This window comes from Lepisma saccharinum, chromosome 14, assembly GCF_977018435.1.
Source record: "Lepisma saccharinum chromosome 14, izLepSacc3.1, whole genome shotgun sequence".
NCBI classification, from domain to species: domain Eukaryota; kingdom Metazoa; phylum Arthropoda; class Insecta; order Zygentoma; family Lepismatidae; genus Lepisma; species Lepisma saccharinum.
The window spans coordinates 15,490,150-15,508,454 of record NC_139242.1 but is presented as its reverse complement, the minus strand read 5'-3'; the positions used below and the strand labels follow the sequence as shown (position 1 = coordinate 15,508,454).

Sequence of the window (18,305 nt, the reverse complement as noted above, 5' to 3'; positions counted from 1 at the left end):
CGAATCGATTGTTGTTCCTTGTAGACGAAGGACGGCGCTTGTCAACCATGTGCTTCTTTTTAATAGCATTGCTTTATACAATATTTTATAGCACAGGGGAACCTATATATTGAACGTCCCTAGTAATTGTGATTGATTTAGAATGTCTGTCTTGTGAAAATTACATGTTAAGTTTCAGTGTTCAATTTGTGTCTCTTGGTAGTATACACCACATGCATATTGTTTCAATTACTTCAGTTTTTTAAACAGAGTGGTTAAATTTTTTTGTGCTTGAAATAGCTAGGAATATTAAAAAATATTCTATATAATAATAATAATAAATTCTTTATTTCCGTAGACCCATATCCATGGGTGTGGAAAACGTCATACAATACTTAATATTACGAATGGAGTAGGATTACAATGAACAGAACAAAATGCAAACACAAAAATACAAATAAATCATATGGGCAGGGACGTCGTTAGGTGGGGCACGCGGGGGCACTGGCCCCGGCAAACTGTTCTGTATTTACTGGAAATTTTACTTTGATGACAAATATTGCAAAATATTTCTTCAGTAAATTTTGCTTGCAGTTTGAAAAACTTCTTCAATTTTCAGTAGCACGAACCCAAACAAGGCATTTCCTTAATTCCCTGTTTCTTGCTTCTTGAACACAAACAGATGTATTAGCAGATAGCAGAGGATGCAGTTAATGGCTTTGTGGTTCGCCCCGGGTCAGGGAAGTCTGATACCTATTGAAAATGCACTTTTCCTCCCTGCTGCACACCAGATCCAGGATCCCTCCAAAACCCGCACTTTCTCTTCATCTGGCTCTGCACTGGCACCATGGGCGCCGAAAGGACGACACAAACAGGAAGATTTAGCTACGGGTAGCTAGAACTTTCTGGGTTTAATTATTTTATGGTTCAGAAAAGATATCCAAATTCCAAGAACAGAATTCTATTGCTTCTCCCTTTTTCGGCGTGGGAATGAATGACATAGCTAGCGGTTCTTTTCACATGGACTCAACACTCCTGCTAATGACCTGCCCTGCAAAGGAGGGAAAGGCCACTTTCTGAAAATTCGGATAAACGTTGAAGCGGTCGGTTCATCTGCTGATTTGGTTGACAATTTATGTCTGTCTGATAGTTTGAAGTAGGGTTTGTGGTCCCAGCGGTGGTTAACTTCTGTAAACGCGAGAAGATAGAATCACGAAGTGTTTGTGATCTCGTTTTCCTACATCGCGAGTGAAATGTCGAATGATAAGCTGCCAGATTGTCTTCCTCTGGAAACAATGGATCAGGATCGACTGATCGACCAAATATCCAACATATTGACGTTCTAAAAAAGAGTCTGACTACCACACAAGATCCTGGGTTCAACTACCAGGGTGGTTGATCTCATGTATAATGAAGAAAAAACCACGTTTCAATTAAGGAAGAAAACTAGGTATGTAGCAATTTATTTTACAGGCGTCTGCATGCTCTATAAATATTATGTTTCCAAATTTGTATATCTTTCCGACTTTCTGTAATTTTTCTTTATTTAGCTTCCACCTGCAAATGCAGAAGCTGTTGCTGCTTAGGTGGCAAGGTTGACTAGACATACAAATATAATTAATCCCTAGTCATACAGCGAATAATAGTTATATAATATAAACATGCATTATGGAGAAGCAAATTGTTTATCAAGCATTTTCTGTTTCTATTTGTTGTGCTGTGGTTAACAAGCTGCACTACGATGCCAAGGGTCCTGGGTTCGAATCCCGGACTGGGCGTGTGTGTTCTTTATGATGGTCCTTTCATCAATTTCACATCACTCAATTTCATTTTCATCTTCATGATTAGCCAAAAAGTGTCAGAAAAGCGAAGTAAAATAAACCAAATCAATCATTTATATATTTCTATATTATGCCGCGTTTCTACCTCCTGGGTTAAATATGACGATGAGGATGAATGATGAGCCGAAGGAATGGCGATGGGACAGACATGATACAACCATACCTGTCCAAGGTCCGAATCTTGGACCTCTGGTTTCGTAGCATGTTATACTCAGTGGAATTCTTAGGAACAAAAACTGTAAAAGTAGGGTGAAAAGAAGCAAAATTGTACGATGCATAAAAAGCCATGTTTAGTCCTTCTAAAACCTTCCAATTATCGAGTTCGTGTTTTAAGTGGACTTTGTGCACAGTAAGGTTAATCGGGACTGGTTACACAGTGTAAACTGGGATCTGAACCACTATGAGCATCCACCGGGTATCAAACTCTGAACCCCTTGATTACAAGGCGACGATGCTACCATGCGCCACCGAGGAGGCCCTTGCTCTTTACTTTCCAAGACTATATATATATATAATGTATGTATACAGTATAGGCCTATATGGTGTAAATAGTTTATTAATTTATAATAGTTTGATATAAAAAATCTTACCTTTGTGCCCCCCAAACTGATCAACCTAGCTATGTCCCTGCATATGGATTAAACATAAACAGTTTATGTGTCACATATTAAACTTGTAAAAGAGAAAATCCAAATATAGGAGACATACAGTATGAAAAGAATTTAAATGCTTCAATTTACTAATCCAGTTTAACTATTGAAATTCATTGAGATTATATAGAGGTATATCTGTTAAATACTGTTTAATTGCTTTCAGTTTCTTGTGAGTTTCTGTAATTTGTTTGATGTGTGTGGAAAGTTTGTTATGGTATTTTATTCCTGCAACATGAGGTGATTTGTCTGAGAGAACAAGTCTGTGTGCTTGCATGTGGAAGTTCTCTTTTTGACGTGTGTTGTGCTGATGGACGGTCGAATTCTTATCTAATTTATGGTGTTTTAGTACATATTCAATTACTTTGTAAATATATAGGGAATATATGGTCATAATTTTATTTTCTCTAAATAATTCTCTACATGAGTTTCTAATTGGTATTTTGAACATATACCGTATTGCTCTTTTCTGTAGAGTAAGTAATCTTTGAGTGTATTCCTGCGCAGCTCCTCCCCATGCTATTATGCAATATTCTAGGTATGGATATACAAGTCCATAGTATAGATTTGTGTTTATTTCAGACACATGATATTGTTTTAGGCATTTCAGGAGATACAAGTTTTTCCCTACTTTTTTGCATACATGGTCAATATGATATGTCAATCTTAATTTGTCATCAATAACTAAACCTAAAAATTTAACTGGATTTTCATAATTGATTTGATTATCATCTATTTGTAAGTTTATATTATCAAAATTGGGTTTATTTCCAAGATTGAAAGCCATATACATTGTTTTTGGATAGTTTACATTCAAGTTATGATATTTACTGATATGTAGGTTTGTCTTTCTAATTCTTCTTGTGTATTTGCACTGCATGTTATGGTTGTGTCATCTGTGTATGTTAAAATATTTGTATTGTCTGGGGCAGGTAAGTTGTTGGTATATAGTATGAACAGTAGCGGGCCTAGTATGGAGCCTTGAGGGACTCCTGTTTTTGCATATTCAGTGTCGAATATAATTTTGTGAACCACAGAGTTCTCAGTATGTAGTAGTATCTGGGTGTACTGTGGTCTATCCGTGAGAAAAGATTTTATCAGTTTGTATGTATTTCCATGTGTAGTAAGTTATAAGTTTGTTTATTTTTAAAGTGTAGACTATGACATTTTGTTTCTAAGAGGTCTCACTTGCCCAACTCTCTCTTACTTGTCTTGTACATAAATACAAAAGGTGTCTTTGTGACAAATTTCACAGTGTGTTAGACAGGACATCAACCTGCAGTTAAGCAGCACAATATATTTCTAAGATATGCAAATATACATATTGACTACATGTATACTAATCCGACAATATTATGTTTATGATAAAACTTTCATTTCTGTTCAACTTACTTTTGAATTATATAAATTTATCAAAATAGGTTATAATGCATTACCTAAGCTACTCTAACCTAAATCTAACATAATTCCAGACCCCATTGTCAAATTTTGTACATTTATTGAATATTAGTGAAAACATATGTATTTTTTTAAAAAAAGTTAAAAGAATAGTTTTTTTAGAAAATTGCTACACAAGTTTTGTGTGCCACCTTCACCTTCCCGACATAGGCATGTGTATCTAATGTGAAAGAGCAATTGAAGACCTTTCCAACAGCATATTAATCACATCTATAAGTGTGCTCTGATTGCCAAAATATTGCAATTTAAAATTAACAAATGGTGAAAAATAGGTCAAAACCACAAAAATATGTAAGGTTAGGGGATTGTCCCCTTTTTTAAAGAAATGTCCTGGTATCCCGAAAAATGTTCTCTGGACGCCCTTTTGTCCTGTATTTAGCTAAAGAGATAATAAGTGAATGAGAATAAGTCATGTTCTGAATTTTATAGTAATGCATTGGAAAATAATGTCCTCTTAAAGGATGCCAAAAGTTCACTCGAATATTAATATAATCAGAATGTTAAAAATTAGGGATTAAAAATGCTTTAAACAGCAATTGATTTTGTAATGTTTAAAAATGTTATAAAAAATAAATTTATCTATGTCCATGCCTACATCAGTATGTACAGTTTTTTTTATTTTAGAAATCTGGCAACCCTATGTAAGGTTGAAAAGTAGTTCTTCATTTGCTGCTTTCACATGAAATGACCCTTAAACTTTAAAGTTTTTAACATAACTTCTGCCAATTTGATGAGGACATAAAAGCCAAAAGCTGCCCGAAATGAACAAATATCAAGTAGAATTATACCCAACCAATTAAATTTACTGTGAACTGTAAAAGGGCATGTGCCTCTTGTGCACAGCATAATATATGGATAAATAAATCATAAGGTATGGCTGAATTTAATCTGTACAGATGAAATCAGACACCTCATTTTTAGGGTCTAGCTCTAGAACTAGAGGGCAAATGCATTAGGGATGCGAGGGGCAGCAGCATTGGTAGTGCATTAATCTTTAAAATGTGTGGGCACCACTCAAATAAAGCAAAGTTAAAAGTGTTTGAAGTTATATTCCATGGAAAAACTTAATTCTTTGATACATCAAATTGGAATTAATCTGGACATAACAATATTTCATTGTAGATTCATTTTAAGCAATGTTTGGAAGTAACTCAGTTACAAGTAACACTTACTTTTTTGAGGAATTGTAACTATAACTAGTTACTTTTTCAGCAGAAGTAATGTTTCAATAGTGCAGTTACTTGACGACACTTAAATTGCAAACTTGAATATTTGTAACGTAGGAGAAGAGCTAAATTTGGCAACTTTCGTGGAATCACCTTAGCCAAAATTTCAAGGCTGACTAAAAGCACAGACACCAACTTGAGATTTGGGGGGGGGGGAGCTCATTTAATCTTTCCCAGGGCCAGGTGTCTTGTCTTGTTTAAGATTTCCAGATATCAACGTTCCTCGTACTGAGAATGGAATCTTGTTCAGGAAGTCGCCTAGGGGGTAACAAACAGGTCCACTCGATTCATACAAGTAGCTTCAGAACAACAAATCCTTCAATTTGATCTGTGATAGCAGCGCCGCCGTTAGGAAACGTGAGGCCCTGTGCAAACTATATCCACGAGGCCTTTGTGTTATGTAATGTTAAAATATCGATAACATCCGTTCCTTGTATAATTCTTCTCTAGCGCCAACCTGAATATTACGATTGTGTAATTATTACTTATTTTTAAGCACGAGCGAGCGTTCGCAGCATCGTGGTTTAGCACTAATAAAAATTAAAATTTGGCAACCAGCTTTTCTTAATGACTGCTGATTGAGACCTACCCTGCATTCGTATCTTATTTTGACATACTTAAACATATCCAAATTTACTGAAATCATAAACAAAGTAGCTACTATATAAGGATAGTGTTACAAATATTTGTATCAAATATACTATATATATATTGTTTGTTTATTTATAGAATGAAACATGATATGAAAATATTATTTTATGGAAACAATGCAAATTTACTACAGTGTCAAAATTCAATGAATAGCAAAGAAAACAATTATGTTATTGGATATGATTAAATATTGCTACTTTTTTAGTTAAAGTAACAATATGATATTGAACATTCCCGGTTTTGCAATTAAATATGTACTAGGGGTACATGAAATTGATTGAGTGATCGATTTGTTGTTTTAAGTTCACTTTATGGCCAGATAGTCTAATCGGGACGCGACCTACAGTTTAAAGTGCGATCCGAACCACTGTGCCATTCTCCTCCACCTGTTATCAAACCCGGGACCCCTTGATTATAAGGCAACGACGTACATCAGAATGAAAACGAAATGAACATGTAATAAATAGTGTTTACATTATTATTTTGTAGGACACCTGGCTTCAGACTGAGGAACAAAAATTGAATATATATATATATATATATAAAGTGAAAGAGGAAACACTCACCGGACAAAGAAAAAATTCAAATTTTCGTGATGGTATGTCACATCTTCAGGAGTAGAGAGACGTTGTAGAACTAAGTGATATATATATATATATATATATATATATATATATATATATATATATATATATATATATATTATACTTCCTGCAAATATTTTATGGCCCAGGCCCCGTAATGCAAGATTATGCTCTGCCAAATACTTAAGGACATACAGTACTCATTTGAAGACCTCACACTAGTGCTGATTTTCCTGTGAAATCAACAGTCGCTGTTGCTCATCAATAGTTATGTTTTTCTGCAGTCTAAATTCACATTCGGTCCATTTCTTAAGGAATTGAATTTGACTTTCTGATATTTCATGGTTTTGTAGTCGATAGCTTAAATCATAGCAGCCTTCATTTGCCAGCATGCCCCCACCCTTCTTCCCAAACAGCTTACAACAAAAACAGAAAATCTTATCTTTCCTATTCGAGTACACCAACCACCTTCTGTCGACAGTTTCCCCATTTTGCATAACACGCTTGTAATGTCAAGGTGAAAAGTGTCTATTATCACCATTTAGGTAATCATGATTTATGATGCAAATAGGGCCCTTTTGAATGACTGAATCAAATTCGGAACTGTTTAAAACGTCCACTCACCTGGATCTAAAAGCAGAGGCGATCTGTCACCAGACTCAGAAGATGAACATGAAACATACTCCTCCTCGCAATTAGTTCCTACATTTGGCACCTCGTTCACAGGCGAGCTACATTTAAGGTCACCGCCACCACTGGTACACACGACTTAGATAACATCGCAAGCACTAAAATACTTGACGTCAAGTGTATCGACATTATTTTCGTCTATCGTGCTGAAATTTGAAATGGAAACTGTATTCACAGGCAGCAAGATTTTCTCGAAGGCACCCTTCTGACTTTTTAAAAACGTGTAATTTTTTCCCTTTTTTTAGCCTTTTGAAATCCAGTTTTAAATTTACGAAATTTGTCTCATTCCCTACACATTCCTATAATTGCCATTCTACACACCAGCATGCACTACTGTGTCAAACAAGAATGACTTGAAATTTGTTGACACTTCGGCATGGTTGTAACATCTGGCACAATCTGTAAACCTTTCTTCTCTGGGAGGGTTTGAGAGGCAATAAAAATAAAGTACTCGTATCTCCAGATCTTTACTTCTATTTCATCTGCAGGGGCAATATGCCGATCCAAGGTCCTTTGACCTGCACAACGCTTTCCTTGAGAGGCCTGTTTCTGAAGCCCCTTTTTGGAAACGGATGAAGTTGTGAAGTTTGACGTCAGACGGAAGGAAGCTAGCGGAAGAGAACACAGTACACCCCTGATTGAAAAGTGAAATAACCTTGTGTAATTTTTGTTGTTGTATTCATGTGTTCCTTATGATTTATTTTTGTAGGATTCTCATTTCATATCTGTTTGAGACACAAATACTGCCGTCAAGTACAGTAAAACACAATATTAAAAAACTGATATTGTTTTCCATGTTTCCTTCCGACAAGGAGTTTCGAAAAATTACGTTGCAAATTCTAAATTTGCCGTTCATTTTTTTACAAGCGATATTTACAATCTGAAGTGCTTGGAATATCACCAAATACGGGACAAAAGATTGATGCCAATCCTGCGTTACGAATTACTTGCCTAAAAAATCGGGTAATTATTATACATGCAGAAAAGCTAAAATGAAAGCACAATGAAAATGAATTCTTGTAAACTGAGGTTTGCTTAAATACTGCAGTCACATTTCAGTGCATAAAAGTTACAGGCAAATTATTGATTGTGCCAGCACAAGGACTGTTCTCAAACTATATTTATGCCTACTTTTCTTATTTTATGTCACTTTTCTGACTCTTTAGTTAAATTGTAATGATGAGCATGGATGACGCTCATATAGAATTGAAGAAGGGACACTCACAAAGGAACATCCAAGCCCACATCAGGATTCGAGCAAGTGCATTTTTTGAGAATTAGATATTTGAATAGTAGGAATTAAAAAATGGGATGATATGAGTGAAGCAAAAGAACTGAACTTATCTTTAATCTCGAAATTCTTCACACATGATACATGTTACATGTCGCTTTGGACTGAAAGTTCAATAAATGGGTGCTCTTTTTCATTACTGCTATTTAATTCTTATCAGAACTTATGTGCACTGTGAAAATGCACATAAAAATTCTAAACTTGCTGCTGGGAAGCAACAAAAAATATTTTGTGTTTAGTGCGAACACAGAAACCTATCCAGAATTGCAATACTTAGTACAATTACACAAAGGAAAGGATTTCCTAAAAGCTTCATAAAATATTTCTCAGGTGTTAAGGCATATGAACTTTTAAAAGAAAAAACAAATAATATATTTTTTAAAAAGCAAAGTCCCCGAATTTCTTGGTACAGTTTACAATATTTTCTTGAAATACCCATTCTCTATCACAATTCTTTTCACAAAAAATATGCATCTGAATCGGTATTGTATGAATTGCACTTGTATTTGGAGTATTATCACAACATACAATTAATAACTTTGAATAAATTGAAAAATGGGAAGTAAGGATGGGTTACTTCCCATTATTAAAGAGTATTAAAACATTTATTCATTCATTACTCTTTGTATGTTATCCTTCTTTAGATGTAATAAACACTGGTCTGTGTTTCCAAGGAAAGTAAGTTTCTCCAAGTAAATAAGTATATGAAAATGTTTAAATATTTTGTATGTTTTTCTTCAACACTTTCTAGATGGGACGAGACTTTTCACAAGCCATCTTGTATTGTCTTGTGTCTCATCTCAACAATGAGACAAGACAGGCATTCACTTTTATATCAAATTTCAAAATGCCTGTCCCATATCGTGTCTCATTTCGTGAGCAACACATATATATTTATGCATATATTTTATTTATCGCAATTGCAAAGTTAATCCTTCAGTGGCAGCCGTGGCCTTGTGGTGTCAAACAAAAATGTTAAGAAAATTTCTCTCTTCCTCTATAAGCTGCGAAATTTTGTGCATTGACATGCTGTGTATGTTTCTTATACCACACATTTCCAGACTTGAGACCGAGATAGAGACTGGTACTTACAACTAGAGGCGAGACCGAGACTATACAAAGTCTTGTCTCGCCTCAATACCAGCTTATAAGATTCCTAAATTCCAATTACGAATTTACAATGAGTTTGAAATATATTGAAGAAAATTATTATGACATAGCGAGCCATTGATTTAATAGTATTTACTTCTAGAAAAATATGTTGTTCCTGTCACTCTCAAAATGCATTTTAGACAAAGCTATGAAGATAATGCATTGAGCATGTGTATCAAAATGAATGATTAAGGCTAGAGAATAAGGAGTGTATGATGATATTTATTACTTCTCGTGTGCTACCTGGTTGGCTGTACGAACTACATGCATATTTTATACAGTTGTGAAACAAAAAACATTACTTGAATACATACAGAACATATTTAATAATAACACTGAGGAACAATGAAATTTGCCGCGACCGGAAAACAACCTATTTCTATGTTTTTTGACTTGCCGAACACGAAAATGATGTTCTTTTTTCTCCACCACGTCTAGTTTTTGAAATAACACGAAATTGAAATAAATGTAACAAAGCTTTTTTTCGCCATATGATATACAAGGATTCATCAAGAGAATACGTGTGGCTGTTTTTCCTGCATAATATGAAGAAAACATTGTAACAACAACAAAAAGGGCAAATATTGTTGTTTATTTTGTTACCCGATAAAATAAGAGTAGAGAAAAGTCCTTGTTAAAGAGGCAAGGTGATGATGCATTGTACTGTGTCTTTATCAGTTGAGTTCTGTTTGCTGGAAGTGTAGGTTGTGTGTTAGGTTCTGTGCTTCATTGCGATTGTTTTGTGTGGTATTTGAAAAGAGTGCAGTGATGCCTCGTAAATGTGTAAATTCACCCAATCTGTTTTGCTATGTGAGTGGTGAGTTCACAACAAAATTCCAACGAAACTCAATTGCACCAATAGTGAAGAAAGCTTACGAGCTATATTTCGGATGCAAAATCGGAGACCAAGATAAAGGGTGGGCTCTTCATGTCTGTTGCAGTAGATGCTCGCGATATTTACGAGAGTGGTTACATGATACACATCATCCATGTCCTTTGCTGTTCCCATGGTATGGCGCGAACCTCGAGATCACATTACTGATTGTTACTTTTGTTTAAGTAATGTTACGGGATTCTCAAGAAAGTCCAATTATATCCTACAGTATCCAAATTTACATTCTGCAATAAGACCAGTGCAACATCATGAGACATTACCTGTTCCAAAGTCACCATTGGATTGGTGTTTGGAAGAGGAAACAAACTTCCTCAGATGAACAGATATCTTCTCTTGGACATGATCCTGACTTTCAAGAGTCACGGAAGACACCGCATCTTATCACCCAGCAAGAATTAAATGATTTAGTATGTGATTTGAACCTTACAAACAAAGAAGCGGAGTTGCTGGGTTCAAGACTGCAAGGGTGGATCCTGCTGGAAGCAGGGACAAGTCTTACATTCAGAAAATGTCAACTAAAATTTTCTTCTTTCTATGAATGGGTCCCTGGTATACTGCAACAATGTCACTGGATTAATGCAGGAGTTGAGAGAAAACTATATATCAGACGAATGAATGTTGTTCATCGATGCGTGCAAAACTAGCTTGAAGGCGGTCCTCCTGCATAATGGAAATGAGAAACCTTCAGTGCCAGTTGCTCATGCGAGTGAAATGAAGGACACATATGAAACCATTGCTTTCATTCTCTCAAGTGTTAGCTACGACAAACACTAGTGAAAAATCTGAGCTGATCTGAAGGGGATGCAATCACGTTTCACGAAATTCTGTTGTTTCCTCTGTCCATGTGACAACAGAGCAAAGGACATGTATTACACACCTGGAGAAAAAAGTGTCTCTCACAAACCTCTTCTCGACGCCAACAATGTGTTACTCCCCCACTGCACATCAAGTTGAGGTTAGTGAAGAACTTTGTGAAGGCCATGAACAAAGAAGGAAAAGGGTTTGAGTAGTTACGAAGCAAATTCCCTGGTGTAAGTGATGCTAAAATAAATGAAGAGATTTTTGTTGGTCCACAAATCCGGGAGGTAATGAACGATCCCAATTTTGAAGAACTGTTAAGTGAATATGAGAAAGCAGCATGGGGTGCGTTCAAGGGTGTGTGTCGCAATTTCCTTGGCAACCATAGAGCTCACAATTATTCTGAACTTGTAGAACAACATACAAAGAAATGGGATGCAATATGTCTCTCAAGATACACTTTCTGTGTTCCAATTTAGACTTTCCCCCCTCTAATCTGGGTGCAGTGAGTGACAAGCAGGGCAAGCTCTTTCACCAACAAATCTCAGAAATGGAAAAAAGTTATAAAGGCAGATGGTCTCCCATTTAACTAGCGGATTACTGCTGGAACACAGTCTCAGATGTTCAACACGTCTGCTATAAGCGGGAATCATACAGAAAAATACGTTTTGATGGTGCGTTACTTTTACTGTTTACTGTATTATTTACTATTTTACTGCAACTGCAAATTTTAGTGCATGTCGTAACTACATCATTGACAATCATATTTGGTTTTCTATGAACCCAATGTATTACTAAAAATCACACTATCACATTAAGGTTTGGAGCAAAGTTCTATATTTTACCCTTCTTTCAATGTGGTGAAAAATTTTCAAAATGGTTTCCGCCAGAAATGGTACGTGATACAGCATTTTTGTTATGATTTTTGAAATCAGCGCACCCGATTTATTAAAGATCACCTATTTTCATCCAGCGGCAAAACAAAAAGTTTTAATTTGTTCCTCAGTGTAATCTGGTCCGAAAAGATAATATTAGCCAAATTGCTAATCGAAAACCTGGTGCATTTTTGCATTACTGACTGACTGACTGTAGTACGGTATGGGTTAGAGTTTGTCTGGGTTCAGTCTCTGGGTTTTTCGCCTGTGTATAGGACCGGTGGAAACTCAATACTGTGGTAATTGGTGGTTGATTTCTATGAATCAGAATCTCGGACCACATAGGATACACAAGGAGAAAAGAAAGTTCTTCTGGGTTAGCCAAATGCACCATTACAATTAACCAATTTACACAGGATTGAGTTTCCTTCTTGGGGCATTCTAAAGGAAAAATAAAGTGGGATGTTACGGAACGTGCACACATGATTGAAAATTCAAATAATCTCAACAATAATTTCTGTGGAAATCATTTATCATGGCATAAAACAGTGAAACTAAGAAACTCCAATTTGAACAACCAGGAACTTACCAAGACTGCAACGACAGCTTCCAGGAGAGACAGCAAGCAATGTCATCGAAACCTGGACAGTGTCTTCTTCGCCATCTCTCGACCAGCCCTGATAATGACTCCGAGATGGAGTCGAAAGCTTGGGACAACTTTTAAAGTGTCTCATATCGTGCTGTTGTTTTTGACAAAAATAGAAGACTGACCTCAAAAGTCAGAAAGACAGTGGTGATAGGGCTCAATGTGTGGACCGCACGCCACCCAACCTATTGACAGGCCCTGATCCTTAAATGTGTTTTCAAGGAATTCTGGGGTAAAGGACCCGACTCCACATGCTTTATACTTGTTCTATCCTCCAAAGCTACAACAATGAAGAAGGTGAAATACATCAAGGGGAAATTAAGTAAGACCCAGTAGGTATGGCTCTTTGAGTGAATGGAAAATGGAAACAATGTAATCCTGGCACTTACTTTCGTAGGCAATGATAAAGTTTCCGTGCACGTTGCACCATGACATGAAGGTGCACTGGGGGATGTGGAGAGAGGACCCACATATTCTCCAGTTCGGTTATATTTTTGGAGGTGATGTGATCAGCAACACACTCCAGCTGCCTTTACCCCATTATTGCCTACAGGTACTCATTTATACACAAGAAAATAATTCTAACTTTCACACACGAAATTTAATATTTCCTAGGGATATGGACCAATATGAAATATTTAGTAGTAAAACAAGTAATGTATCAATACAAAACTTACTGACCAATTCGATATAAAATGTGCATCATGTTATTAGAACTTTTACAATTCTTATCACCTGCATTTGGAAAGAAGGTTTTGAATTTCATCTACAAGTGAAGATAATAATAAAAAGTCTTCAAGAGCACCTGAACATAATTTATTCTGATATGGTACATTCTAGTTATTTCAGTCCACAATACAACTGGCAAAAGGTACATGCAATCAATACCTACATAAACACATATCCACACACACAGACACACATATGTATAAACAAACACACTGTAAATGTGCACATGCAAATATCCACAATAGCTGATGCATAACATTCACATCTGTTATGTCAAATAAGTTTGATATATTTTTATCAATTAACATTAAAATCATATTCTTTACTGGAAAGACTACACTGGAGAAAATTCATTGTGGGATGTTATATACCAGTTGCATTAGTGTGTTCACTGGAATAGGTACAGTAATACTTTCCGAAGAATTCATAATTTAAAGATTTAATAAGTTAGAGGAATATTACTACAACTATATTAAAGCCAATTTTCAATAATTACAATTAGATATTGTACAACTTCAACAATTCAGTACATTATGCCACTGTAGTAGATGCTCCTTCCACATTTTTTTTATTTAAAAATTACTGTAAGTTATTTACAGAAGCATTTCAATATTTTTATACACCACTTTAGCTAAAGTGTTAGTTCTTTTTCACAAATGCATATTTCTAAGTTCTACAGCATCCTTCAAGGAGCTACTAAGAACCGTGCTGTACGATTCTGATATTTCACTTCCATCTTTTGAAACGTGATTTCCCTCACGGTTTCCACATTCATCAGATATATTCACTGGTATACAAGGAGCACTGCCGATGTTTCTAGCACCAGATGTTTTTACAGAACCATTCACCATTTTCTGCCCCTGGCTACGAACGGGCAGAGTGCTATGGTTAAGGCCACAATATTCTTCACTTGTATCCTCTAATAAAGTTCTTGGACACAACGTTATCTCTGGTTTATAGTCTCCACTTTCATGTCTCTTCTTGTGTTCAAATGTTACGTCGTTGCTTAAAATGCCTATGTGCACTTCTATAGCGGGGCTTGCTGGTAACTCTCTGTGAGGGATCACTTCTGGTGCCTCTTTGCTGATCGGAGGCCACGAGTAACTCTGTTCGTCAAGTTCGGCATTTATGGACAGATATTTTCTCCTGGATTTCCGGATATCATGAAATCTGTACCGAAACTTTTGAAATATTACAAAATCTATGATGAAATACTCAACAATTGCACTAAGAACTAAATTCACAAGAACGAACCCCATCACTACTAGCCTGAAACTAAAATCAGGTGGCAGAACTAACTCCAGTTGATCAATTAACCATTCTTCTGGATACATTATGATGTAAATACTTAAAAGTGTCATTATTATTAATGACGATAACAATCCATAATTGGACACTAAAGATTTTCTATAAGGAGCACCTTTTGAATACACAACTGCGAGAATGATGTACTGGAACATAGAAACTGAAAATATTGCATAATTTTCGTAGCATCCAAGACTTTGGTTGTCATCATTATCATCCTTTATGAAAGGGGTGAACCACGGATACTGCTGGATGCAGTAGAAAGATAACCACTGCATCAGGACAACTACAAGCATCTGAAGAATTAAGGATAAAATTGGGGAAAGCGAGATAAGACTAGCCATCGGGGTTTCCTTGACAAGTTTCCCCGAATATGCTTCAGTCTTGCCGAAAAAGAATGCAAAAAGTGTTATCAAGAATAGATCAATGTATAAAAATTCCAAGTCGGTCAGGTTGCTTTTTATGGAGTACAAGATCATCACCGACACGAACTGAGCCAAGCTGTAAGCAGCCATGTACTTGAAGATGCCAAACGACGTAACCAAAGCGGCTCTTCCTTCCCTGATCACACGAGGCACACATGATATGTTTGGTTCCTTGGAGGTGAAAGGCGACGCCACCGAAGACTCCGCTTCCGACAAGGAGATTCCGGCATGGGCTGCCTTTAGAGCTCCACAGTCGTTGGCGCCATCTCCACACATTGCTTAAAAGTAGTAAAAAACTTAATTAAGCATTGTTATATGTTGGAAACAATATTCTTGCCTCATAAAAAAATACTATTCAAGCATTAAAGCAGGAACTTGAAACTTCTAGGAATACAAGCATTAAAGCAGGAACTTGAAACTTCTAGGAATACAGTCATATGAAAAATGAATTTGAATTTCCAAAAAATGTGTGCACAGTGGTGGAAAACGTTTCGTGGATGATGAAGATGTTGAACGTGAAGTGTGACTGTGACTGGGACAGCAGCACAAAGACACTTATGCAGCATGTTTTGGGGGACTGATAAAGCAATGGGATAAGTGTATGAATGTTGGCGGAGATTACGGTATGGTTAAAAAAAAACTTTTTCAAGTCAGTATCTCACTTAGTATTTTTTTCAATAAACGTTTGTGACCTACTTAACGACTTACCTATGTAAGAATGCTGGATTACAAAAAGAAGTACTAATAAAAACCGTTCCACATATTGACGTGATTCAAACATCAAAACTGCAAATGGATGCAAAATTTTGATGGATGCTGTAATTTCCAGCAACTACAGCAGCCATTAGAACATGGTGGTGGCTGGCAATATTGTTGTTGTGTTGCACAAACAATCAAAATATTTTCGAAGGAAAATCTTATTAATATTAATTACAATTATTTTTTCTTAATCTTTTCCTCATGTATGCATAGAAAAATAGTTTGTACATCAGTAATGTGAGATATCTGATGCAGTTGCAATCTGCTTAAATGGCTGCAGAGGTGATTGTGTTATGGCTTGAGCAACAACCAGCCACACCCTGATTTATACATATGATATGGCGAGAAGGTACAACTGACTTTTCCCAGTGCTGGTATCCTAGCAATAGTGAAATGCTGAAGTAAGTGTGTTAGTGTAGACTGGGATTACATCAAGAAGTAAAAGTCTTTTCTACATGTCTGAAAAAAAAGAAAAAAAAAGTCCTGGTTTGACTTGAACACCCCTCACGTTTTCTTGTTGAAGTTACGTGAGATTTTGTAGTACATGTCATTCTTGTCAGCCATGGTATTGATGGTTTGATATAGCGAGAATGTTATAGAATCAGCTTGGCTGCTCAATGAGCCTTCAGTACTTGTCTTGTCATTCAAAGAAATAAATCATTGACGCAATCCTGAGCAATTACACATGTTGAACATACATGTAAAGGGTCATCCATAAAGAACGCCGAATTTGAAAAGGACGCCATATTTTTTTGTTTTGTTGGCAGCATTGTTTATGCGATTGTTGTTATCAGTTATCGTTGAGGTTTTGTGTTGAGAAGCATTTCAGTTGTTCTACTGTTTGTGTGTGTTGTTAACACCATGGAAAGGTACAGTAAGGAACAGCGAGTTTTGATTGTCAAAACGAACTACAAGAATGGTGACTGTTCGGAAACTCCGCACGATCAACTGTTCATAGGTTGATCTAGAAATTTGAAGAAACAGGATCAACACAAGACATCAAAAGCCCTGGATGCCCTCAAAGTCGCCGGATTGAAGCAAAAGTTGCTGTTGTGCGTGATTCTGTTGCTGAGTGTCCTGCAAAATCGTATCGCCGTCGTGCTCAAGAACTGCATATGGCACCAACAACAATGCAAAGAATGTTGACGAAAGATCTGCACTTGCATGTATACAAAGTGCAGCTAACGCATGAACTGAAACCAGCGGATCATGGAAAACGACGGCAATGTTGACTGGATCCTTGAAAGGGAGCGAGAGAACGAGGGTTTCGCAAAGCACATCATTTTCAGTGATGAAGCTCATTTTCATTTAAATGGGTTCATAAACAAGCAGAATTGCCGAATATGGGGATCTGAGAACCCAAGAGTGATTCAGGAAAAGGAAATTCATCCTCAGAGAGTTACGGTTTGGTGTGGGATTTGATCGGTCCTTACTTTTTTGAAGACGAAGAAGGAAATGCTCTGACAGTGAATGGAATTCGTTACCGTGCAATGCTAACCGATTTTCTTTGGTCTCGTTTGGATCAAATGAACATTGAAAATGTATGGTTCCAACAAGATGGCACGGAACGTGCCACACTTCAGGAGAAACAATCAATCTCCTGCGTGAGAAGTTCGCAGACAGAATAATCTCGTTGCGAGGAGACCAAACCTTCCCACCTCGATCTTGTAACTTGACACCATGTGACTTTTTCTTGTGGGGTACACCAAGTCACAAGTTTACCAGAACAAACCCCGAAATTTGTTGGAACTTAAGCAAGAAATTCGACGAGTCCTCAACACACTTGATGGGGAAATGTGTGATCGGGTCATGGTGAATTTCATGGATCGAGTGATTGCGTGTAGGGCTAGTAGGGGAGGGGGGGGGGTCATATGACCGATAGTTTTTCATGTTTAAACCTTAATATCTCCTGAAGAGAATGGTATGGGTTTTGTGCATTTTTTTCAAAAATAAATTTCATTTATAGCAACTTCAAATCCGGCGTTCTTTATGGATCACCCTTTACTTATAGAAGTAAAATAGTAAGTGATGCAAATTTCCAACATCTGGGCATCTTAATTGTGATCAGAAAGTTAAAACATACCTAGCCTGCCCACGCAAAAAAAAGGCAAGGGAAGAGTTAGGTGATGAAATGAGATGCAATGTTGATCATTGTACTGCTGTACCTCTTTTAATAGTGCATATCCCATACTTTGTGTCAATATAATTAAATTACTTATTATAAAAAGCATACACTGGTAACAAATAACCTCAAAAACAACATTGGAAAAATTTAACATTTGTTCTTTCTTGATAAGCTATGTTTTCCTTAACTTGGAATGAATTGATGTAAAATTTCACACAAACAAACA

At 36.4% G+C, this 18,305-nt stretch overlaps 1 protein-coding gene across 2 annotated transcripts in view; it reads right to left on the bottom strand.

Moving 5' to 3' along the window:
* Positions 1–13,538: 13,538 nt before the first annotated feature.
* Positions 13,539–18,305, bottom strand: part of LOC145998697 (polyamine-transporting ATPase 13A3-like) — a 129,510-nt gene continuing 124,743 nt past the window's right edge. For both annotated transcript variants that reach the window (XM_083135177.1, XM_083135176.1), the window contains one exon: positions 13,539–15,473. In XM_083135177.1, coding sequence (XP_082991303.1) covers positions 14,116–15,473 — 1,358 coding nt within the window. In that variant the 3' untranslated portion in view covers positions 13,539–14,115. The remainder of the gene's footprint in view (positions 15,474–18,305) is intronic.